Source organism: Misgurnus anguillicaudatus, chromosome 15 (assembly GCF_027580225.2).
Source record: "Misgurnus anguillicaudatus chromosome 15, ASM2758022v2, whole genome shotgun sequence".
NCBI lineage: Eukaryota > Metazoa > Chordata > Actinopteri > Cypriniformes > Cobitidae > Misgurnus > Misgurnus anguillicaudatus.
Genome location: NC_073351.2, coordinates 11,273,629 through 11,299,086, shown reverse-complemented (window position 1 = coordinate 11,299,086; position 25,458 = coordinate 11,273,629). Strand labels below are relative to the sequence as shown.

General features: G+C 37.1%; 2 protein-coding genes across 2 annotated transcripts; one reads left to right on the top strand and one right to left on the bottom strand.

Annotated features, from left to right (window-relative positions):
• Positions 1–83: 83 nt before the first annotated feature.
• rpl35a (ribosomal protein L35a) lies at positions 84–4,639 on the bottom strand. Its single transcript, XM_055174119.2, has 5 exons — positions 4,533–4,639; positions 4,034–4,075; positions 3,748–3,900; positions 2,688–2,832; positions 84–149 (listed from the first exon to the last, which is right to left on the bottom strand). The coding sequence occupies exons 2-5, from the start codon at positions 4,042–4,044 to the stop codon at positions 126–128; spliced, it is 333 nt and encodes a 110-aa protein (XP_055030094.1). The 5' UTR covers positions 4,045–4,075; positions 4,533–4,639; the 3' UTR covers positions 84–125.
• A 450-nt stretch (positions 4,640–5,089) lies between these two features.
• cstf3 (cleavage stimulation factor, 3' pre-RNA, subunit 3) lies at positions 5,090–25,094 on the top strand. Its single transcript, XM_055174118.2, has 21 exons — positions 5,090–5,299; positions 6,054–6,155; positions 6,304–6,399; positions 10,655–10,687; positions 12,597–12,694; positions 12,789–12,855; positions 12,937–12,971; positions 13,058–13,184; positions 13,307–13,384; positions 13,547–13,709; positions 13,914–14,023; positions 16,461–16,577; positions 16,751–16,825; positions 16,932–17,075; positions 21,271–21,373; positions 21,828–21,897; positions 23,511–23,706; positions 23,831–23,981; positions 24,177–24,271; positions 24,360–24,420; positions 24,561–25,094. Exons 1-21 carry the CDS (start codon positions 5,273–5,275, stop codon positions 24,761–24,763), a joined length of 2,151 nt encoding a protein of 716 aa, XP_055030093.1. The 5' UTR covers positions 5,090–5,272; the 3' UTR covers positions 24,764–25,094.
• The last annotated feature ends 364 nt before the right edge of the window (positions 25,095–25,458 follow it).

Genomic DNA, 25,458 nt, shown 5'->3' with positions numbered 1-25,458 from the left:
TTAAACCAGTGGCAAACTACACATTGGTTGGTGAAAAGGTGAACCAGTAAAAGAAAACAATAGTAAAAATAGCCATGAAACAATTTCTTCGATCAATTTTTTTATTGTCTGTACACAAAAGCATATTACACTCGGGATGGGTACAGCATCTGAAAAACAAAGAACAACAAGTTATTCATTAAACACATGCCAGATAAAACCATGTTTATTGAACATGAATAACATTGGTTATTGAAGCAGTTTTAAGTGCATTTTGTAACAGACACCACAACATTGCACAATCCATTTACTGGAGAGAATAACAGTGATATATTCATAGACAATTGGACCCATGGATTTCACAAGGATAAACAATTTGTTTAAGGTTGTAATCACCCAACATCAACCAAGTGATTGTTGATAAACCTAGTAACAAGCATTTGTCTAAACCCAAAGGGCTCATTATAGTTGTGCGTACGTCCTACGGCGTAGGATATGCGTCGGTTTTCATATATATACTTCAGCATCTTCATCCGCATCGACGTGCAAACCTACCCAGTCTCACAAGGTTTCGTGATAGTCACGTAATTTGTCATGAATTTCCGTGTTTTTCGTAATCGTATAACAAATTCCTGCTTTCCTGCTACTATCACGCATTGGTTACTCAACGGTTCCGTCCCACTTTTAAACCATTGTCGCTTCGGTTTAGGGTTAGATTTGGTGCTTGCATTAGAATGTCACTTTATATATTGGTTTATTCGAATTTATTTTTTTATATGTCACCTGGCGTTAGGGTTAGAGTTGGGTTTGGGTAGGGATGTCATTTTATGTAAATCTAACCGTAAACCGAAGAGACAATGTAAGAAAATAGGACAAAATAATTGAGCAACCAATACGTGATAATCACACAAAAACAGGAATTCGTTATACGATCACGGAAAAACGCAGAATTAGAAAAAATTAGCAAAAAATTACGCAACTATATAACGGTGAGACTGGGCTGTGCAAACACGCATGAAAAACAGCTGGTAGGCAGTATCTACGCGTGTAACCACAGTAGCAGCGCGATCGCATTAATGAAGCAGCAGCTTGGTCAGTTTAACCCTCAAACGAAGAAGAAACAGCAACTTCTTGTGTATGTTTTGAGACACCAGCAGTGATGGAAGTAAATAAACAGCAACTTTTGTTGCAGTTTGAGTTAAATCACTCTTCAACTTGGCCCAGCTTTGTTCTCACCATCGCAAGCGGAAATACCCATGACACAGTTTTTTACCTGACGAGAGGGGTTCTAGTCGACCAATTACAGCACTTGCGGTCCCAATAGAACTGACGCACTGTTAAAAATTTGACGAGGTGCACGTCAGGCTCTGGATAACCTACGCCGTAGACCTTACACACGACTATAAATTGGACTTTAAGCATCTCCCTTCCAATTGGAACTCCCAATTTAAACTTTCAACAACAAGAAATGCTGTTTCTAGCTAACAAACAATAGCAATATACAAGTACATTGACAAACCCTTACAATAAAGCTGCTAATACTACAAAACAAAAATATGTCAATAGTGAATGGACTGACAGGTAAATTTGAGCTGACAGGTCTGAAAATATGCCACTGCCATTCATTTCTCTCAAGATACACACCAGTAACTTCTTTTTCTAAAGCCTGGAATACACGGCACGATTTTTGTCCTCTTATAAGATCACTACCTTATCACACTGTGCGACATGTATCATTTAAACTCTGGTACGAGAGGCATGTAGACTGTACGATGACACGGAATCTTCGGCAGCTGCGTCACACGTTGCGCAACGTCACCAGCATGCGCTCGTGGTAAACAAATACCGGCGCGCAGGTCGTAGCAGCAAACACACTGTGCGTTGATCATGCCGAATTTCTGACACTGTCAGAAAACTACCGTAGACCATCTTTGGACACAAGACCGGCCGTCTTTGAACTTCTCTCATTGTACGACATAGGACCATCAATGGAGAGCCATGATCACAGAAATCGCGACGATTGTTTCACGATGGCAATCTTTCGTCTGGGACAGCCAATAATCGTGCAGTGTATTCCAGGCTTAAGGCATATTTATAAAAGATGCTTACACAAAGGCCTAGTTCTGGCTTTAGCTAAGCCTTGTCTGTGAAACCAGGCTGTCACTTTTTTTTTACTTCCGAGTCACACTTACCCCACAGATTCTGCATAGCTACAATGAAATATGATGACATGCATCTCTGCCAAATTGTACCTGTATGTTTTGTGACTATAGACGGTTTCATCAGATATGCGGTTACGGGTCTGGCCCGAAGTTAACTTCTGGGATTGTGCTTATTAGTCTGGCTAGTGACTAAACTGACTTCTGAAAAAAAAATACCTTGTGGAAAATAAAAATTGGTTTCCAAAAGCCAAGGGGAGACAGCCAGCATGGATCACCGCTGTGTGTATTTGGCAGCCAGGCAAGTGTAGACAACATTGTATATATAAATTTTACACAATAACATTAGCTCAGTGTAATGGGTGATACACTTTAGGTACGATTTTGAACTAAGGTATTTACTGTTTTTTATTTATTATTTTGCTTGTTATCAGAAATAATCTACTCCAGAGGGGCTGCCAGAAGTTAAGTTTGGTCCACAAAAGCAAATTGTTCATGTTGTTACTGCTGAAACCATCTATACCAAAATTCATCCTTGAAGACTCTTACCACACGAATCCTGTGCCCAATAGCCTTGGCGGGAAGATTGCTGCTGAACTTGGCGCGAACCATTCCGCTGTTTCCATGAGCCCGAGTGACTTTACCCCAGATGACCCGTGTCTTGTTGGGTTTACCACCGGGAGTTGCAGTGGTCCTTTAGGGCAATTTACAAAATTCAGATTACAAACATTGACTATGAATGAAAACATTGAAATTTTAGTCTAAAGATAACATACAATTTACACTGTGCATGAAAATAAAAATAAATACTTCATGATAATTACTTCTGCCTAGTCACTGTATAAAAGGCGGGTAAAGTAAGTAGAAAAACTATTTATATTATATAATACATTCTTAAAACCGCAGAGGTTATTGTATTTTGAGTTTAAAAAATTTGTAAAATAAAATTACAAATCACAGAATTTGGTAGATCATATACAGCATCAGGAATGTGCCATAAGAATTGTTATCAATTTTATGTTGACGAGCACTAATGTAAATATTAAAGGGGTTGTTCTTTAAGATGTCAAACAAATATTTGGTGTCCTGAGAGTTTTAGCTCAGAATATCATATAGATCATTAATTATATGTAAAAATTGCCACTTTGTAGGTGTGAGCAAAAATGTGCTGTTTTAGCGCGTGTCCTTGTAAACGCAAATGAGACGATCTCTGCACTAAATGGCAGTGATGTGGTTGGATAGGGCAGATTAAGGGGCGGTATTATCCCCTTATGACATCACAAGGGGAGCCAAATTTCAATTACCTTTATCTCACATGTTTGCAGAAAATGGTTTACCAAAACTAAGTTACTGGGTTGTTCTTTTTTACATTTTCTAGGTTGATAGAAACACTGGGGATCCAATTATAGCACTTAAAACATGAAAAAAAAGTCCAATTTTTATGATATGTCTCCTTTAAAATGCTAAAATACCAGAAAAATATGGTCGCCACGTGATGACTGCCAAAAACAAATGCCTGCCTTTTGAATGGGACACATCCATATGTATAACCCCTTCCTGACACACGCTAAACAGACCTGCTGCAGAAAACATTAGTCACATCACTTACTTTTTTGCTTTGTAGACGTAAGCGCAACGTTTGCCCAGGTAGAAGTCAACCTCTGGCCGGCTGTAGACTCCCTCTAGCTTGAGCAGTGCAGTGTGTTCACGCTGGTTCCTCAGACCACGCTTGTAGCCAGTAAAGATGGCCTTACTCCACAGCCTAGTATATGAAAGAGTCCATTTTGAGTTTAATATGAATTTGTTTAATAGAAATGTGATAATCTCCTAGACATACATATATCTGCATTACTGGTATGCACACATCAATACGTCTGACAGGTTTCATATCTTACCTTCCAGGCATGATGATGCTGCTTTGACCAGGCTAAGTTAACCTAAAACAAAACACAAAGTTACATTGAAATTTAGTGTGATTGCAAGGCATATTGCAGCCATTTACTGTATGAGAGATTACTGTTCAAAGAACTACACAGATACACTTGACGCACATTAGATTTATAACTCGCGTGTGTTTATAGATCTTAACTCTAAGCTGATTAAAAGAGCGTACACTTTGTAACAAATTCAGCGGTTTAGTAAAGAGACAATTTTAGCTAATAAATGTTTGACAACAGTTTGTAAGAGTAAGCAGCATTACGCTCAACTTGCAGGCTAGCAAACTCGCTCAAAGAATCCGTTTAAAATCCGAAACATCTTAGTGTATATACCTACAAAACGCAACGAAACATGTACTTTATTGTTCTTTCTACACTTATGGGTGGAAATCTTCACTTAACGTATGCCACAAACAGATACGTTTTCACATTTTTAAAGACAAGTATGAAACGCTACCTGAATCTGTCGCAAAAATGGAGGAAAAGGTCACCCGAAAGGAATGCTGGGAAAATGTTACTAACGGCGTCTGAAGATCTGCCTGATTAAAAATACATTTTAAAAGTAAAAAAAAAAAAAAGATTTTGATTATTTAACAAACACAATTTTTATTTTAATGAAAAACAATATAAAAAATTACGTAAAAGTTAAATACAATTAAAAAACACAAATACGCAAACAAAATAAAGTAGTTGATGTTAAAGTAACAGTATAAACTACCCTATCAGGTATTGGCGTTCAAAAAGTAATTGTATATTTTATATAATAAATTACTTTTATGTAAGCACAACATTTTTAATAAGTTACTTTTTACATTCAGCCACACTGTAATTTGGTAATGTCTGGTATATCATTATGCTTATTATTTCACAATATATTAGTAAGTATGCTTTGTCTATGTATATATTTTATTTTATTTTAGATTTTTTTCTAGTAAAGTTCAAACCATTAACTGTAAAAAAAAATAGATTCAAACTGAAGAAGTTTATTTTGAAGCGAGTCGTTTCCGGTGGGCGTGGCATCGGTCTGCATTGAAGCTGCTGCCATTTTAACGAACTGTGAGCGATGCGAGCGAGGCCGCACAAAGAGTCTGCAGTCTGCACGAATAAACAATGCTTTAATATTTAGTCTGCGGCTAGTGCATTTGTAATTGTTAAACAGTCGACAGGTTTTTATTTGGATCACGTTCATATTTCATCATGTCTACCGAAACTGCACCAGACCAGGTAATGTAAAGCTATACACGGAGTGTTTGCGATTGCTCGTTTTTTGCGGCCTAGTTAACGTTAGTAAGCTCACACCTTAAACAAATAGCCGAGTGTGTTAGCTAAGTGTTTGTTGGTATAACTTATATATTGAATGCTTCGAGTAGTTATTGCAATTGTTGTTATAAGTATTCATGTATTTTAGGTAGATGTTTAAAATAGTAAGGAATTCAGTGATTTGTAGTGCTGTCGCCTGAGTGATTGCGGTATGACTGCAGATTTATTTCGATCAGTCCAGTCGGTCTTTAACTTGACTTAATGCTCATGGTTATCCTCCGATATAATGCTTGTTTTATTTAGATGTATGTTGACCAAAGCATTAATCGCTAATTCAGCACTTATTGGATCTGTTTCAACATGTAGTTTGCGCCCTACTTCGAAAATGCTACCTAGATCGCCATTATGCTGTTGTATGAGGAGCTGTTTTTAAATGTCAACTAGTCTTTGGTCACTTAATAGTTAGCTTATGGTTCACTGGTGTTGCTCAATCCTGCACATTTTAGGCCTTTTGCTAATTTTTGTACCATGTTTAGGCGTTTAACCCACTAGCAATGATGTTTTAGATACGAGCCAATCAAATGTGGAGTGCCAGTGGCCACTATAGGTGGGCGGTGACGTAATATCAAGTGGGTCTTGTGAAGTTGTGTCCTTGGTAAACAACTGTTGTGTATTTGTCTGGACATCCAAATTAACACCGATTACTTTTCCTTAACAGGCGGCAGAGTACATCCCAGAGAAGGTCAAGAAAGCAGAAAAGAAGTTGGAAGAAAATCCATATGACCTCGACGCGTGGAGCATACTGATTCGAGAAGCACAGGTTTAGTGACGCAGGGTTGCATTCTCTTCTACCTGGGGTAACATGTTTGGGGGGTGCGGGAGGGGGTTTCTAACAGCTGATTTAAGTCTGTTCAATGTAAATCGGGACAGTTATGATTTTGTATGTAAATGCATTCTACTTGTTTTAGAACCAAGCCATAGACAAAGCAAGGAAGACATATGAGCGACTTGTCGCCCAGTTTCCCAGTTCGGGCCGATTCTGGAAACTTTACATTGAAGCTGAGGTTAAACTTTATTTTGATTTGAACTTTTCATATTTGTGCATGACTATGCTTATCCCCATTTTGAACAACAATGTGATATTCACACAACAACACAGAACAAACTGCAAGGACACGTATCGTCAAGGGAAACATTTATAGCTTGTATCACTTAGGGTTATTCTTTTAATTCTTATACCCTTTACGTTTATGAGGTGATTTTGTTGCATGTTTTATCTGCAACAGCATTAAAACAATTTTAATAGTATTGGAGTGCTTTAGCCTTTATTACTTGTGTCAATTTCTTGCCTCCTGTGTCATTTCTTTGAGGTTGTTGTGGTTTTTAATTATTCAAGATTTTGTCTGTTTTAGTATACCTCTCCTGTTCTTCTAAATTGTAGTCGATCAGGTACAGATTACATTTCAGGTAGCTTACATTTCAACAAAAGTCGACTTTCAGTATTTAAACCTTGGCACAAATTGTTAAGTAACTAACAAGCACATCCTCACACCACAGGATGCAACACCTGGCCACATACTAATATATGTGATCTAGTATTATATGACTAAATGTAATGGTAAGTATCCTACACGTAGCGCTAAAAGCACAATGCGTATGTTGCTTCAGTTCAATATGTTGTTTTGCTTGAGTTAATTCAACTACAACATTTGCGTGCACTGCTACATATTTGGATGTATGCACTTCTTTTAACTTAAAAAAAGAAGTTTGTAGGATAAGACTAGGGTATCTCTAATAAAATTATAACTTTTAACAGTAACAAAACAATTAACAGTAACAAAAATGGAAATCATTTAAGTACATATTTTATTTCTTTCTTCCAAGTAGAAAATTTTTCCCTCAACCCCAACATGGGGTATAAAACAGCAATTTTTACTCCTCCGTTGTGGTACCTTTTTAATAGTTATGTGTTTTCGACACCCATAGTAATCTAGGGTGACCATACGTGTCATTCTTCTCGGACGCGTCCTGATCAGGATTTCGGTGGGTCTTCCAGAAGTTGTGTTTGTTGACTGCATACGCCATTCATTTAAAAACATAAGACATACAATCTTAGTTTCATTCTTACCTTAAAATGTAACTGTTGCTTTTCTGAAATAATAAAAAGAATGTATCTGGTTGACAAATACGACTTCTGGAAGATGTACCCGAAATCCTGGACAGGTCGCGTCTGCGAAGAATGGCACGTATGGTCACCCTAAGTAATCACACATCTCAAACTCTCTTCTCAAACACCCATCAATTGTGCGTCAAATCAAACAGATTTTGGGGTTTCTAAAGTATGGTTATAATCAGGGCTAGAAATGAGGGTGTCTGGGAAGTGAATTTCGAGGGGGAACAGAGGTCCACCTCAAACTGGTTAGAATATTTGAAATGGTGGAATTATATTTAATATTTAACTTAATAGGATTTAGAAATGGCTCCATGAGATTTTATTGCATCTATTATTTTATAATGCATTATGAAGCTTGTCACATGACACTTCAGTCACAGAGGCACTGTATGACTGATGTATCTGTTTTAATTCAGATATTCTTCTTTGTTTAAAATATCCTTTAACTAAATAAACAACTTTTCACACTTTACCAATTTTTTCTTTTACCTGAGGACAAATTAAGTGTTAAAAGTTTAACTTAAATACTTAACTTAAAAAACATACTTAAAAGAAAACGTGAAAATTGCAATGTTATTTTAATCCCATCCAAAAGTTATCTAAAATTACCCCCCAAACTAAAGCCCCCACCACGAGTGAATTTCTGCTTTTCCAGCCCTGGTTATAATGAACTGAAAATAAATGTTTTTTTTAATTTGCCCCCCTGCATGTGATTGGTTTCCCATACTACACTAATCATCCATAATGCAACCTAATCAAAACTTTTTTATTGTTATTTGGTTTATTAAAAAAACAATGAGGGTGCGAAGGGACTAACTGTAGTATTTACAGATTAATTATGTCCCGATATTGAATTGCATTAAATGATATGATTCTGCACCATATACATTTCTTATCAGAAACATTTAGGTCAAACTGTTCATTGTTACATGCAGTAAATAAAATGCACAAGTCTAACAAGTTTGGCTTTTCATTGTATAATCTAGATCGTAGTTTTGCGTCAGGTACTATGTGCACTGAAAAAAATGATTCATTCAATTTACTCAATTTTTTTTAAGGTAAGAGGTCGCAATCAATTTATTTTAGCTACCTTTAATCAAAAAATTTAAAAAACAAAAAACGTTTGTTTAAATGTAGCTTAAATAAATTGATTGCGACCACTTATCTTAAAAAAATTAGTAAATTGAATGAATCATTTTTTTCAGTGGTGTGTGTGTGCATGTGTGTGTGTATCTGTCAGAAGCCACACTAATGATTAATTTGGATAAATTTGCCAACCCTTTGTGGAAAATTTAGTCAACTTTCTCCACCTCTATTTTTACATAATTTTTGCATGTTGGTGATGGTGGTACGACCTGGTAGTCCATTGCAGAGGCGAAATAAGAGCCAATGTCAAAAACTCTTTGAGAAATTTTAAGGCGAGTAAATATACAAGAGTACAACAGGGTTAATTGAATTGCTTTACTGTTTGTGTAACACATGTGGTAGTTTCACAAAGGGTTGTGGGTTTGATCCCACCAAACGCACACACTGATTAAAGGTATCATTTTAAAACTTTGTCAGACAGGGTTTTTTTAAGCCAGGACTAGGCCTTAGTTTAATTAGAAAATATAACTAGTAAATTACAAACATGCCTTACTAAAAACATTACTTTTTGAGGCAAAACAAAGGGCACTGATGTATTTTAAGATATGTCAGTGCAAGTTGTTTTCAGTTTGGACAGCTCTTACAATTATTTTTGTCTAGGAGTAGTCTAATCCCTGTCTGGGATTAGACTACTCCTAGACTAGTTGCTTTGCCAAAATGCACCCATTCTAAATGCGCAAATGTAAAATTGTGTGTCTTGATAACCCTCAGTGCAATAGGATTTGCGTGCACACCTTAAAAAAAAACTACATATGTGCGACACTCCTTTTCAGAGGCTCACTTTCTCTGAAGATAACATGTCCTGGCATTATTGACGGCACAATTAAAAATTATGTGTTACAATATTATGTCATCTGATTTGATACCTTCTGTCCAGTCACCTTAAGAATGCTTTTTTTTACACTTTTTCCTTACTTCCTCTAAGAACCTTTTAGTCAAAGGTTCTTAAAAGGACAATTTGATTCCTACCTTTTTACACCACACGTTTTGTGCAACAGAGAGGCTCTGTAGATTTTAAAGTTTCTTTATGGAACCACACAGACAAAGACCATTTTAGGTGCGCCTTTACATTTAAAGCACACATTAAACACTATGTATTTATTGCCCTTTTTAGTTACTGCTATATTCATTCACCCCATTGTTATTCAAAGTATTGTAGAAAGTGCCATCATACTGCAATTGTTAGTGAATAGATGGTTGTGTTGCACAAAGTGTGCTTGTGAAAAGAAAAACGAATGACAAGTGAACAAGTAAATCTGTATTATGAGTTATTCTCTCTTTAGCTTTGTGTTTTTGTGTACAATTAGCAATATTTGTAGCAGTAGTCTATAGAGTTTCAAAATTTCTTTAAGATGTAGACAGGAAGATGATTCATTGAGGTAATTGAGTTTGATTTATGTGAGGTAATCGGTTTCTAATTTGTCATAGACATGCAAATGTCAAACTACTGCAGTTATTTTTATCATCGACAAAAGTATTTTGCCTTTGTGCCCAAACTTGCTTATTGTTTAAATTAGCTTTTGTTCTGGTTTCATAATCCAAAAGCATTATTTTTGACTATGTCCTATATTTTCCTCCTCATTACATTATTTTATAGTTTATAGGTATATATAGAGCGCATAATACAGTATGTAAAGTTAAGATATAAAATTGCTTTTTAATATCTGTTACAAAATCTTAATAATTTCTGTTGACACATAGGCACAGCTATTGGCCATTGTTGAAATTTTAAAATAGTCACAAATTAACCAATTTACCAATTTATAAAAAATCTGTTCTTTCTCATTTTATAAAGCCGTGACTATATGCATTATGCAGGTAAAAAGAGTTATGTAAGAAGGGAAGATTTGTAACTGAGGCATTATTATACAGGTTTGTGTGAATGTCACATTGTTGGCCTTAAAGGGGTTATTTGTGAGTGTGTGATGGAGATGAAATCATTCATAACCGTGGCACACATGTTCAGTTTTTAATATGTTGGTTTTCAAATGTGTCCACAGATCAAGGCTAAAAACTATGACAAGGTTGAAAAGGTAAGAGCCTGATATTACCGGCACACGTATAACACTGCTTTATGAGACAAAACTGGTTACATAAGAAAAAAAATATCCACAAGAAAAATATTTGGAAATTATCTGATTAATGATATATTGCATTCGAGAGGTATTTGTCTACCCATTTTGTATTTGCTGTCAAAACCATCCAGAACAAAAATGCTTTAAAAAGCATATTTTAAGATAATTCATAGACTTTTCAGACAATATCCTCTCAATTTTGGTGATAAAAATTTTTTGGCACCACAAATGTGGCACAGAAAGATTTATCAGTGCCAGTGTAATGTTTTTCACTTATAAAAGGGCTGATATATATAATAAAAATTAAATTATGCTCTATACCTGTGAATATTACTTAATAAATAATAAACAAAAATAAAAGGGTTATGTAAAGAGGATTCGAATGATCTTACCAAATCAATGTAGAATTTAAAATAAAAATGTGAAATATTTTATTCAGATGCCTTAAATCAAATGATGTCTACATCTTAACAATCCTGCTGTTACTGTGACAAAATCACCAATCACTAAACCATGGCATCGGCACAGTACAGGAAAGGACTGCAGTGGTTAAAAATTGTTCATGCACAAGCCAAGTAAGGAATAATTGACGACGGGCCATTGAATTATAAGAAAATAATGCACACCCAAGGTGCAATGTGCGGGGTGCCGTTACTACGCGGGTGTGCATTATTTTCAAATAATTCAAAGGACCGGAGTCAATTATTCCTCTTATACCACGGTTACCACAAACATTGCTCTGGTGCCTATTTTTAAGACATTTGAGAAGTTAGGTGTGCGTTTATCAGAAATGAATGCTACCCACAGAACATTTATCAGCCAATCAGAATACAGCATTCAACAGACCCGTGGTATAATAAAAAAGTTATTGACGACAGGCCGTTAAATTATAAGAAAATAATGCACACCCAAGATGGTAATGATAATTCAAAGGACCAATTATTTCACTTATACCATGGTTACCACAGACATTGCTAAGACATTGTTCTGATGGTTATTTGACAGGTATTGAAAAATAATGCATACTCAAGGAACATTTTTCAACCAATAAGAATAAAGCATTTAACAGCCCGTGGTATAACACAGTAATATTCTTTAACAGTCTATGTTATGATGTGTCCCATGGGCTCCCAAACTTTTCATTTCATGACCCACTTAAATAGGTATAATCTAATGGAAATATGAGAAAAAAAATGTATTGTAGTTTTATTAATGTAAGTTTAATGCAATATCCAAATACCTTACGGTATATCAAAATCATCACCATATATATATATATATATATATATATATATATATATATATATATATATATATATATATATATATATATATATATATATATATATATATATATATATATATATATATATATATATATATATATATATATAGAGATGCACCGATAGGATTATTTTGGATCGATACCGATTTAAACAGACAACTTCTGGCCGATACCGATGCCAATACCGATATTAAACACTTGTATACAATACTACACAGTTGGTCCATTAGCTAGTTTATTTCTGCATCAAATTATTTTTACTGAACATGGATTGGATCTAATTAACATTCAACTGACCAACATAATAAGAGGGGCACAAATTAAGCTAAAACAAATATAATAAGACGGCATGACCACCTTCAAAGGTGATTTTTGCTATACAGCAAATTTTTTACATATAATGGAGTTCTTTATGCAGTTAATTAATAAACAATTGGTATTGGCCTTTCTCGTGCTATTGCCGATATGCCGATGGTTTCAAATTAATCAAAAATCGGCCGATACATCGGTGCATCACTAATATATATATAATGTTTATATAAGGAAACAATGTATTTAATGGCATTTCTATGTCTTGTTCAGTTATTTCAGAGGTGCTTGATGAAGGTCCTGCACATTGACCTGTGGAAGTGTTACCTCTCATATGTCCGTGAAACCAAAGGAAAACTGCCCAGCTATAAGTACGTGACCACACTGATTGTATGGTTGTATATGAAAAGAGACATTATTGATATTAATGGCAGAAAGTGACTTACATGTGCTGCTTTTCTACAGGGAAAAGATGGCACAAGCTTATGATTTTGCTTTGGATAAGATAGGAATGGAAATTATGTCCTATCAGGTAAGAGATTTAAAGGTTAGCGCTCATTGCTCTTTAATTTTTCTGTCCTGTCATGATCAATCAACTCGTTTTCTCTTTTAGATTTGGGTGGATTACATCAATTTTCTCAAGGGGGTGTGAGTATACTGTAAAGAGTCTCAAATTTTCATTCATGCATTGTGTTATCGGAGGGGTTTGAAGAAGGTTTTTGTGTGTCCTCTAGTGAAGCCGTGGGCTCGTACGCAGAGAATCAGCGCATCACGGCCGTCAGACGCGTGTACCAGAGAGGCTGTGTCAATCCCATGATTAATATTGAGCAACTTTGGAGGGATTACAGTAAATATGAGGAGGTATCTGCTATTCTGTTTCATAAAACAAAACATTAAATAATAACCAGTGACACCAAAACTGGTGCCAAAATAACAGGCAAAACCTTTTAAATGATATTAATAGTGTTTATTTTTTCTCAAAGGGCATAAATGTGCATTTGGCCAAAAAGATGATTGAAGATCGGAGCAGGGACTACATGAACGCCAGGAGAGTCGCTAAGGTTAGTTCGGCACCGCACTTTTTTTGTAAAGAACACTAGATCCTATTCACACCCTATTTTCTGGATGTTTATATGGAGATATTTTTCTTTGTTGTATGTGAAAATTTATTACATCTCTTGATGTTTCTCCTGGTTCTGTCTGCATGATGGTTTTAATCACAGGAGTATGAGACGGTTATGAAGGGTCTAGACCGAAACGCCCCATCAGTGCCGCCCCAAAACTCCCCACAGGAGGCCCAGCAGGTGGAGATGTGGAAGAAATACATCCAATGGGAGAAGAGCAACCCACTGCGCACCGAAGACCAGACACTTATCACGAAAAGAGGTGACTTGTCCACTATAGTTCACTTTAATGATGAGCAGCAGGTTCCTATGGAGAACAAATCCTTGTGTGACTATAATCAACCAACTGTTGTTTTACTCCTGTATGGACCTTGACTCTACTGAAGTCCTTCTTATTCCAGAAATATAATCTTAATGTCTACTTTTGCAAGATTTTAATACTGATGTATTTTGATTGCTTTTGCAGTTATGTTTGCCTATGAGCAGTGCCTTTTGGTACTTGGACATCATCCTGACATCTGGTACGAAGCTGCCCAGTACCTGGAACAGTCCAGTAAACTACTGGCAGAAAAAGGGGTTAGTTTGAAATTAATTTGATAATTTTATACTAGCTGCGTTTCCATTACCCATTAGATTGCGCAAATTGACATCGTTATTTGAAAATACAGCCAACGGAAACACATAAATTTCGCGAAACGCCCATATGTCGCATAACGTTTTTACGCTCACATGAGGTAGTTTTTCAGGCGATTCGGAAAAGGTGTATTTCAAAACTGCAATGGAAACAGTTTATTTGCATTTTCAGGTTACCTGCAAGTAAGTCAAATAATCTTTATTTTAAGATGAAGCGATATGTACTAAATCCTCCCGGAAACACCTCAATATGTGTCTGCTCCCAGGTATAAGAGGCTTTCCTTGCCAATAATGTTTGGATCACACTCCTACATCTTTTAATTTATAAATAATGTAGTATTACCTCCAAGAAACGCCTATTCATTGTCGTTCCCATGTATAAGGGGCTTGGTATTAATGTTTGGATAATACTCTTACGTTTACTTAAAAAATAATGCCTAGTGCAGTGGATGTGATATTGGTAAACCTACCAACATCAGTCGACGTTTTGTTTGGAATGTCTTATTGCGAGACGAAAAACGTTTCAGTCGCATATCATCGATTAATGGAAATGCTGTCATTTCACAATAGTCTTTTGTCGACATTTAGAAAATATAACGTTTAAGTTTTGCGCAAATCTGCAATGAAAACGCAGCTACTGTCTGACTTCTGTCTGGATCACTGAATTGACATAGTTAAAGGAATAGTCCATTTTCTTAAAAGAAAAATCCAGATAGTTTACTCACCACCATGTCATCCAAAATGTTGATGTCTTTCTTTGTTCAGTCGAGAAGAAATTATGTTTTTTGAGGAAAACATTGCAGGATTGCAGGACACCAACAATTAATACTTAACTCAACACTTAACAGTTTTTTTCAACGGAGTTTCAAAGGACTATGAACGATCCCAAACGAGGCATAAGGGTCTTATCTAGCAAAACGATTGTCATTTTTGACAAGAAAAATAACAAATATACACTTTTAAAGCACAACTTCTCGTCTAGATCCGGTCGTGATGCGCCAGCGTGACCTCACGCAATACGTCATGACGTCAAGAGGTCACAGAGGACGAACGCGAAACTCCACCCCAGTGGTTACAAGTGTGTTGATAGAGGACCATTCCTACGTTGTTGTATGTCAACTGATACTAATTAATGTCTTTGTGTCAGTTTATTGTTTACAATCGTCCGCAGATTTGGGTTTTATATATGTAACACGTGACCTCCCTACGTCACTACGCATTTACGTTAGGTCGCGCTGGACCGGATCTAGACGAAAAGTTGTGGTTTAAAAGAGCATTTTTTTTCACTAGATAAGACCCTTATGCCTCGTTTGGGATTGTTTATAGTCCTTTGAAACTCCGTTGAAAAAAACTGTTATGTGTTGAGTTAAGTGCTGGTGTCCATTAAAGTCCATTCAAATGAGAAAAATCCTGCAATGTTTTCCTCAAAAAACATAATTTCTTCTCGACTGAACAAAGAAAGACATCAACATTTACTCACCACCATGTCATCAAAAATGATCTGGATTTTTCTTTTAAGAAAATGGAATATTCCTTTAAAGCCGAAGTATAGTCGATTTTTACTTGTACGCGAGGGTCCGCATATATATTTTTTAAACCCTGCATACATTCTCCTGTAGGTGCATGTGCGCCCTACATGTATGTAGTATGTAGCCCAGGAGATGCAATGCGCATGCATCAAAAGTCTTTGTACACATACGAGTCAATCAACTACCGTATTTTTCGGTCTATAAGCTGCGTTTTTTCATAACTTGGCTGGTGCTGCGTCTTGTAGTCAGGTGCGCCTTGTAAGTTAGTATGAATTAATTTTGACATTTATGAGGCAAGAGACATCATTACCGTCTACAGCCGCTAGAGGTCGCCATATGCTGCTTCTGTATTTATGTAATTCAATGGATTCAGTAATGTGGAATGACAAGTATGCGAACTTCAGGCTAGTTGGCTTGTTCGGTTAATTTAGCCTATTCAACCTTCCAGGTAAGTTCTGTATGTTATGGTTTATCGTTTAAATAACTGATAATATTTAACGTACAGACATCTATTCAGCCTGCTGTTCTGTCTGCTATTTTTTAGTTGAATAACTTGCCTTTCCAGATTAAATGTCTGTTCTTCAGCTTGGATTTTGTGAAATAATTTTCTAAATAAACGCAACGTATAGTCTACTGTGACTTATATGTGTTATTTCGTCTTAATGACGCATTTTTGGATGATGCGGCTTATACTCCGGTGCGGCTTATAGTCCGGTATGCTTTCATTCGACCGTGCATGCACGTTCCCCTATATGAAAAAAACTGACAATACTCCAGGCTTTAATGGATTTTTGTTTTGAAATGCAGCCTAATTTCTCCTTTTTAATGTTATATAATTTCTCCTCTTTCAGGACATGAATAATGCCAAGCTGTTTAGTGATGAGGCAGCTAACATTTATGAGCGTGCTATAGGATCTCTGCTCAAGAAAAACATGCTACTTTACTTCTCCTTTGCAGACTATGAAGAGGTGAGAGTATTGAATATGCCATCATATGTAAACAGAATCATTGGTATGTTGATGTTAATGGTTGACATTTATGCATCGTGACTGACTTCAGAAAGAAGAGCAAGGAAGGTCTACTTTAAATGTGTTATCTTGCGATTCAAATTTAGACCCTCAATGTTATTTGTCTGTTACAGAGTCGGATGAAACACGAGAAGGTTCATAGTATATACAACCGCCTCCTCGCGATAGAAGATATTGATCCTACCTTGGTGAGCCAAAAACATTAAACGCGTGCAATTTCTGCATCATTTATGACCGCTGTGTTCTGTCTGCTTATAAAGCATCTGACCCATGGTGCCTATGTCTACTGTTCAGGTCTACATTCAGTACATGAAGTTCGCTAGAAGAGCTGAAGGCATCAAGTCTGGCCGAACCATCTTTAAAAAAGCCAGAGAAGACCTTCGGACACGGCATCATGTGTACGTTACTGCTGCTCTTATGGAGTACTACTGCAGCAAGGTAATATCAACCACACTGTGCCCCATTTTTTATGTATATATACATGTGTGTGTGGACAGACAGATGGATGGAGTTGTTTTTAAAAGACGGAGAGATAGACAGACATACTGATGGATAGATGGACAGACAGATAGATGTATGCATGGACAGATGGATAAATAGATGGGCAGACATACGGATAAATAGATGGATGGATAGACAGACAGATGGATACATGTATCAATAAACGAATGTACAGATGGATAGATAGATGGTTAGACAGACAGATGGATAAATGTATTGATAGACGACGGACATAATACTAGATGAATAGACTGATTGATTGATAGACATACAGAGAGATTGATGGATAGACAGACAGATGAATAAATGTATCGATAGATGTGTGTGTGTGTGTGTGTGTGTGTGTGTGTGTGTGTGTGTATATATATAGATGGACAGACGGACATGCAGATAGATAGATGGACATACAGTTAGATGGATAGATTGACAGACAGATGGATAAATGTATCAATATACAGATGGATAGATGGAGAAGATGTACATACAGATAGATGGATGGATGGAAAATAGACAGACACACGGATAGATAGATGGATGCAAGGACAGATGGATAGATAGACTGACATACAGATAGATGGACAGACGTACGGATAAATGGATGGATAAATGTATCAATAGACGAATATACAGATGTCTAGATAGACGGACATAAAGATGGATAGACATACAGACAGATGGATAAATGTATCGATAGATGGACATATGGATATTATAGATGGATAGACAGACTGATGGATAAATGGTTAGATATATGGACACAATAATAGAAAAGAATAATCCATGATGACTCATGGTTTTAGATGTGTTGTTGCAGTAGTTTTTAGGCAAAAATACCATATTCTATCTCAAAACCAGTAGGTGGCGCAATGAAAAAATTGTGCATGCAACATCAGGTCATGATTGTGTTACATCTAGCTAGTTTTATGACAATACACTTTAGTTTAGTTAAGAAACAGTTGTATGACCATAAGGCTGGCTTGTTATCAAAGGTTTGTTCAATTATGAGGCCATCTAGTGGTGAAAGCATACCATTTTTTTTGTGTAGCCTCAGAATGTGCTCATGCATCAGCGTATCAAATTTGGTGAAAAAATATATTTTCGTTACGAAGTTACAACCATTTATGTGTAAAAAACACAAAATTTGAATGTAATTTTTCGTTTTTTGCAATTTTCGGCCATTTCTGATGAAAATTTTAATATAACGCCAATAATACTTTTTGTTCAGAAGGTAAGGTTAGTTTCTTCCTATGGTGTTTTCGAGTCGATCGAAAAAACGCTCGCGGAGATATTCACGCGTGTTTTTTAAGCGCTATTTTGCTGCGCAGGGTTAACCGTAAGGCGAATTCTGGCATGTTTGGTATCGTTGGACTCGGCAACTATTCAGAACTCCAAAGAAATAAGTCCCGTGAAAAAACGTCGATCGGAGCCAAAGTTATAGGCATGTAAAGCATAAGTCTGACCACTAGGTGGTGAATGGACAGATAGACAGACAGATAGATGTATAGACAGACATACAGAGAGATAGATGTGTAGACAGACATACAGATAGATAGATGGATGTATAGACATACAAAAAGATAGATGTATAGACAGACAGAGAGATAGATGTATAGACAGACAGAGATATAGATGTATAGACAGACAGACAGACATACATACAGATAGATAGATGGATGTATAGACATACATAGAGATAGATGTGTAGACAAACAGACAGACAGACATACAAACAAATAGATGTATAGACAGACATACATACAGAGATATAGATGTGTAGACAGACATGCATGCATACATACATACATACAGATAGATGTATAGACAGACAGACATACAAATAGATGTATAGACAGACATACAGATAGATAGATGTATAGACAGACAGACATACAGAGATATAGATGTGTAGATAGACAGACAGACATGCATGCATACATACAGATAGATGTATAGACAGACATACAGATAGATAGATGTATAGACAGACAGAGAGATAGATGTATAGACAGACAGACAGACAGACATACAAACAAATAGATGTATAGACAGATAGAGAGATAGATGTGTAGGCAGACAGACAGACAGACATACATATAGATAGATGTGTAGACAGACAGAGAGATAGATGTATAGACAGACAGAGAGATAGATGTATAGACAGACAGACAGACATACATACAGATAGATAGATGGATGTATAGACATACAAAAAGATAGATGTATAGACAGACAGATAGATAGATGTATAGACAGACAGAGAGATAGATGTATAGACAGACATTCATGCATACATACAGATAGATGTATAGACAGACATACAGATAGATAGATGGATGTATAGACATACATAGAGATAGATGTGTAGACAAACAGACAGACAGACATACAAACAAATAGATGTATAGACAGACATACATACAGAGATATAGATGTGTAGACAGACATGCATGCATACATACATACATACAGATAGATGTATAGACAGACAGACATACAAATAGATGTATAGACAGACATACAGATAGATAGATGTATAGACAGACATACATACAGAGATATAGATGTGTAGACAGACATGCATGCATGCATACATACATACATACAGATAGATGTATAGACAGACAGACATACAAATAGATGTATAGACAGACATACAGATAGATAGATGTATAGACAGACAGACATACAGAGATATAGATGTGTAGACAGACATGCATGCATACATACATACATACAGATAGATGTATAGACAGACAGACATACAAATAGATGTATAGACAGACATACAGATGTATAGATGTATAGACAGACAGAGAGATAGATATGTAGACAGACAGACATACATACAAATAGATGTATAGACAGACATACAGATAGATAGATGTATAGGCAGACAGACATACATACAGAGATATAGATGTGTAGGCAGACAGACAGACATGCATGCATACATACATACAAATATATGTATAGACAGACAGACATACAGAGAGATAGATGTGTAGACAGACATACATACATATAGATGTTTAGACAGACATACAGATAGATAGATGTATAGACAGACAGAGACATACATACAGATATATGTATACACAGACATACATACATACATACATACATACAGATGGATGTATAGACAGACAGACATACAGAGAGATAGATGTGTAGACATACATACATACATACATACAGATAGATGTATAGACAGACAGACAGACAGACATACAGATAGATAGATGTGTAGACAGACAGACATGCATGCATACAGATAGATAGATAGATGTATAGACAGATATACATACAAATAGATGTATAGACAGACATACAGATGTATAGATGTATAGACAGACAGACAGACATACATACAGATATATGTATAGACAGACAAACATACATACAGATGGATGTATAGACAGACAGACAGAGACAGACAGACAGAGACAGACAGACAGAGACAGACAGACAGAGACAGACAGACAGAGACACAGACAGAGACAGACAGACAGAGACAGACAGACAGAGACAGACAGACAGAGACAGACAGACAGAGACAGACAGACAGAGACAGACAGACAGACAGACAGACAGACAGACAGACAGACAGACAGACAGAAAGACAGAAAGAGACAGACAGACATACATACAGATGGATGTATAGACAGACAGACAGACAGAGACAGACAGACAGATAGATAGATAGATGTATAGACAGACAGACAGAGAGATAGATGGATGGATAAACATACAGAGAGAGAGAGAGATGGATGGGTAGACAGACAGATGAACAGTTAGATGGATAGATAGACAGACAGGTGGGTAAATGTATCTATAGACAAATATACAGATAGATAGATGGGGAATATTTACATACAGATAGATGGATGGATGGACAAACAGACGGACAGACAAATATTTGTATTGTTTGTAAATGTAAATCATGCTTTTAGTCATTAGCCATTATTCATAATATCTTTTTATTTTTCCTTTTTTTGATTATTTTTAACAGAAGAGTTGTATTTAAGTTCCTTTCTGAATGAGTTGCATTATTTCTGTTTTTTGAATGAAATGATACTGAGTCGACACACAAACAGGCAACAGTAACATTTACCTGAACTTTCTGTGTTAACAGGACAAATCTGTGGCCTTTAAGATATTTGAGCTTGGACTGAAGAAATACGGCGACATTCCTGAATACATTTTAGCCTACATCGATTACCTCTCTCACCTAAACGGTACAAACTCTTTATACACACACACACACACACACACGATTCAAAACATCTCTGTTTAATCTAAAGCTGACAGTTAGTGTTAATGAACTGCGCTGTCTGCGATGATGTCACATTTAATATCATCTATATTTTGAGCAGGTTATGTTGGCTGAAACACTGTGGAAAAACATTGGATGGCGTGTCATTGACGTTCTTTTTAGCTCACACAGCTGTTTATTTACACACAGATATGATGATATCTGACAGGAGGGCTTATCAGACCAAATAATCCATAAATAATTTTCTTTATAAAGCAGATAGCTAGGAGACCGTGTTTACCATGCACTAAACGTCAGCCATGTTTATCCTGTCGCTAGGTTATTACCAAAATAATAGTGTGCTTTGACATGAATATGGTTTTAAAAAAAATGACACGCATTCGTTTTTAAGCTATTTGCCCTTTTCGCCGACACAGAGGACAACAACACCAGAGTCCTGTTTGAGAGGGTGCTTACGTCTGGAAGTCTTTCCCCTGAGAAGTCTGGGTCAGTCTGGTTTTCTTCATGTTTAAACATTAAACAAGTAATTGCATCTGTTTATGTTTCAAAGAGGAACATATACAAGTTAATGTATATACATGTATAATATCAAGAGTATTATTTACAGAGGCCCTAAAGATTTTTAGACATTTTAAACTGTAAAAGTAATGTTAGTTAGGAGGATTAGCTTTGTGTCTTTTATTTCCAGTGGTTTAATTTTGTAACTCAAGGAGTGGTTTACATTTCACGTCTAAAACTGCTGCGCCACCGGCCGCCCCACCTGAAAAAGAGTGCAGTTTTGATGGTACATTCACATGGGGCGTCAACGTTAATGCTTGACGGAGGGCGTGTCTGAAGCATGGCCCTGACGCGACCGTCATGGTGACAACAGCCCATCACAGTGGCCGCAACACATGTTGCTATCGTCTCCGGTCTGGCATGAATGTAATTGGCTGGCTCTGCATTAGGTTATTTGCATAAGCTGATCTGATTGGCTGACGCATGCATTGCCCTTAAAAAGTTGAGAAATGTTCAACTTCTGCCATGAACAACGCCAGTGACGTGACGCCGATGCATCCACAATTCAGTTCGGCAACGCATAACGTCACCCATTCAAATTAAAGGAGTAGCGTTACCACTGATGCACAGTGTATTTGTACCAAAAGCAAGCTTTTTGCTCGGCTCCATTCAAAATAATGTATTTGCGTGAAATGTGAGTCGCTCCTAACTCGTTTTTATGTGTTCAGTTTTTAACGTAGCCATCCATTAACATGACATACTGATTTAAAGCGTCCATAAGACAAGCTGTTTCTGTGGATCTGATGTTAATCTGGAGTGTATATATAAAGTAGTATTAAATCCTTTATATCTCCAAAGAGTCTTTAGTTTTATCAGATTTATAAAAGACAGATCAGCCTTACTGATTCTTTCCGATAACTAACAAAAAAATTGGGAAGTAGGAGTTACGAACTGCGTGAGGAGCGAGTCACGAGTCATGCAACACTTTATACAACACTGTTTAACTTATGATTCACTACATGTTCGTGTCATTTATATAATATGCATGCGCCTATTTCCAACATAAGACAGAAGTCTTACCGCATGCAACTCATAACCCGGTTGGGACTTTTCAATGAAATCCAGCGCACACGCAAAACTCAGCTGCTACCTCGGATAACCAAACTATATCCATTGTTTCCATAATGCTGGCTTACTTCTCCTTATATCAAAAAACACACTTCTTCTTTCGTGCCATTGTTGAGTCTTGATATAAAACAAAGCTGTCGCTTGAAGTGATGCATGTAACTTAGCATCCTCGGCTCTCGCGGTCCCGCTGATAGACGTGTGGCGTGTTTTTTTTTTCCGGGGGAAGTGCCCATAAAAAGAAGTGATGCATATAGAAACCCCTGAAACGTCAGCTGGACCTGTAATCTAAACATTTTTTTACAAACCCTGGCGAAGTGCATTCGGCACAGAAATACTCTGTAGCACGTCCAACACTGCTTTTTTGACACTTTGCATTTGTTTAGCATGAGGATACAACTCTTAAACTGTGTTAATAAGCCACAATGCATGAAATACCATTGAACCAGCCCTTTAATATGATTTTTTCAAAACAGGGAAATTTGGGCACGCTTTCTTGCCTTCGAGAGCAACATCGGGGATTTAGCCAGTATCCTGAAGGTAGAGCGAAGACGTTTCCTGGCCTTCAAGGATGAGTACGAGGGCAAGGAGACGGCTCTGCTGGTGGACCGGTACAAGTTTATGGATCTGTATCCTTGCTCACCCTGCGAGCTCAAAGCCCTCGGCTACAAGGTGAACTGGGAATCTGCTACAAAAAATACTCGCATACTTTGTATTTTTGGGTGAACCATCCCTTTAAAAGGCAGAATTCATTGCAAATTTTTCATTCCGTCATTTAAATGTTTTCTATTGGCAGGATGTGTCTCGTGCCAAATATGCAGCAATGATCCAAGAGGCTGTGGTTGCTCCATCTGCACCAACGCTGAAGGATGAAGCCGACCGCAAACCCGAGTACCCCAAACCCGACACTTGCCAGATGATCCCTTTTCAACCACGACATCTCGCCCGTAAGTATCACAGATTTTTTTAGATATAAGGTTATAGGTGGACTGCCACCACAATCCAGACATTTGAGAAACTAAACTATATAGCTCCCATTACAATCAACTACGTTGTTCACGTTTAGACAGTCGGACTGGTTATAATGATGGTCTTACTGCTCAAATGGTAGACAGATTGTTAAATTTGTGTGTTTCGGACAGCTCCTGGACTTCACCCTGTTCCTGGAGGAGTGTTTCCTGTCCCACCCGCTGCTGTTGTTCTCATGAAGATCCTCCCGCCTCCCAGCTGCTTTACAGTCAGTTGAACATCAACTGTATACAATACAATTAAGCTGTAATGAAGTTATTCAAATGAGACATTAATTGTGTTTGTTTGTTTCTTAGGGTCCTTTTGTGCAAGTTGACGAGATGATGGAGACTCTCAGAAGATGTGTACTGCCAGAGAGTATGTATCCCAGAATGCCATCTGTCTGTTATCTAAAATCACACTCGAGGATCGTCGTAGTGCTTGTGGCAATGAAAACGTCAACATCTTAATGATTTAGGGGTTTTGACTCTCTCATGTTTTATATTTTCTCTATCTAGCCGTAGATGCTGCTGTAGAGTTGATCACCGGCAAACAGTTAGAGATGAGCAGCGAGGGAAACGGTCCTGTGGAGAACCATGGAATGGCAAACAAATCCTTAAAAAGGCCAAACGCGGATTCGGATGAAGAGGAAGACAAAGGGTCCGTCGCACCTCCGATTCACGACATCTATCGAGCACGACAGCAGAAGAGGATTCGATGAGCTTGCAACACACGCCCCCATGCGCTCCTCTGTCTGAACATCACCCATGCCTACAACGAACAATGAAACCTGTATCCACCCCTGTGTGTCACACCTGACTGAAGGAGTGCCGATTCCCTGGTGTTTTACTGTGAACCCTGCACACGTCGACCGAAGGGGCCAGGAAAGTTTCTCTCCGGGTTGACTTGTTTCCCAGCAGGGCTTTGGGAGTCTTTGAACTGATCGCTAGAGATAATCCCATTACCGTCATTCATCTCGGATCGCGTTCGTTTTCGTTCTGTGCTTTTTTTTTAAGCAGTTTTATTTTTTAAAACTGGGTGGTTTATACTGTATAAAGTTTTAATTCTGTTTTGCCTCATAGTTGCCATGTGTAGTTCTGGTGATGGAAGAGTTGATCGTTTTGTAGCGAACCGAGGATCGCAAACAACTTTCTTCCAATAAAACAACATGATTAAAAAACGTGTCGTTGCCTGCGTTGTGTGCATTATAGGGTTAGTGACCGAACATAATTTTTCTGTAGTTTCTGTGGTGTGCCGTGCGAAACAAAGTGGATTTGTCCTCGCCACTAGGACGCACTGCAGTGCAATAGATGGGAAACTACTTGTGCATGAATCTGAAGGCTACTATAAAGGCATTTAGGTGAATCTTACTTTGCATTGTGATATTTTCAGATAGTTGTCTTAGTTTAGCTTACA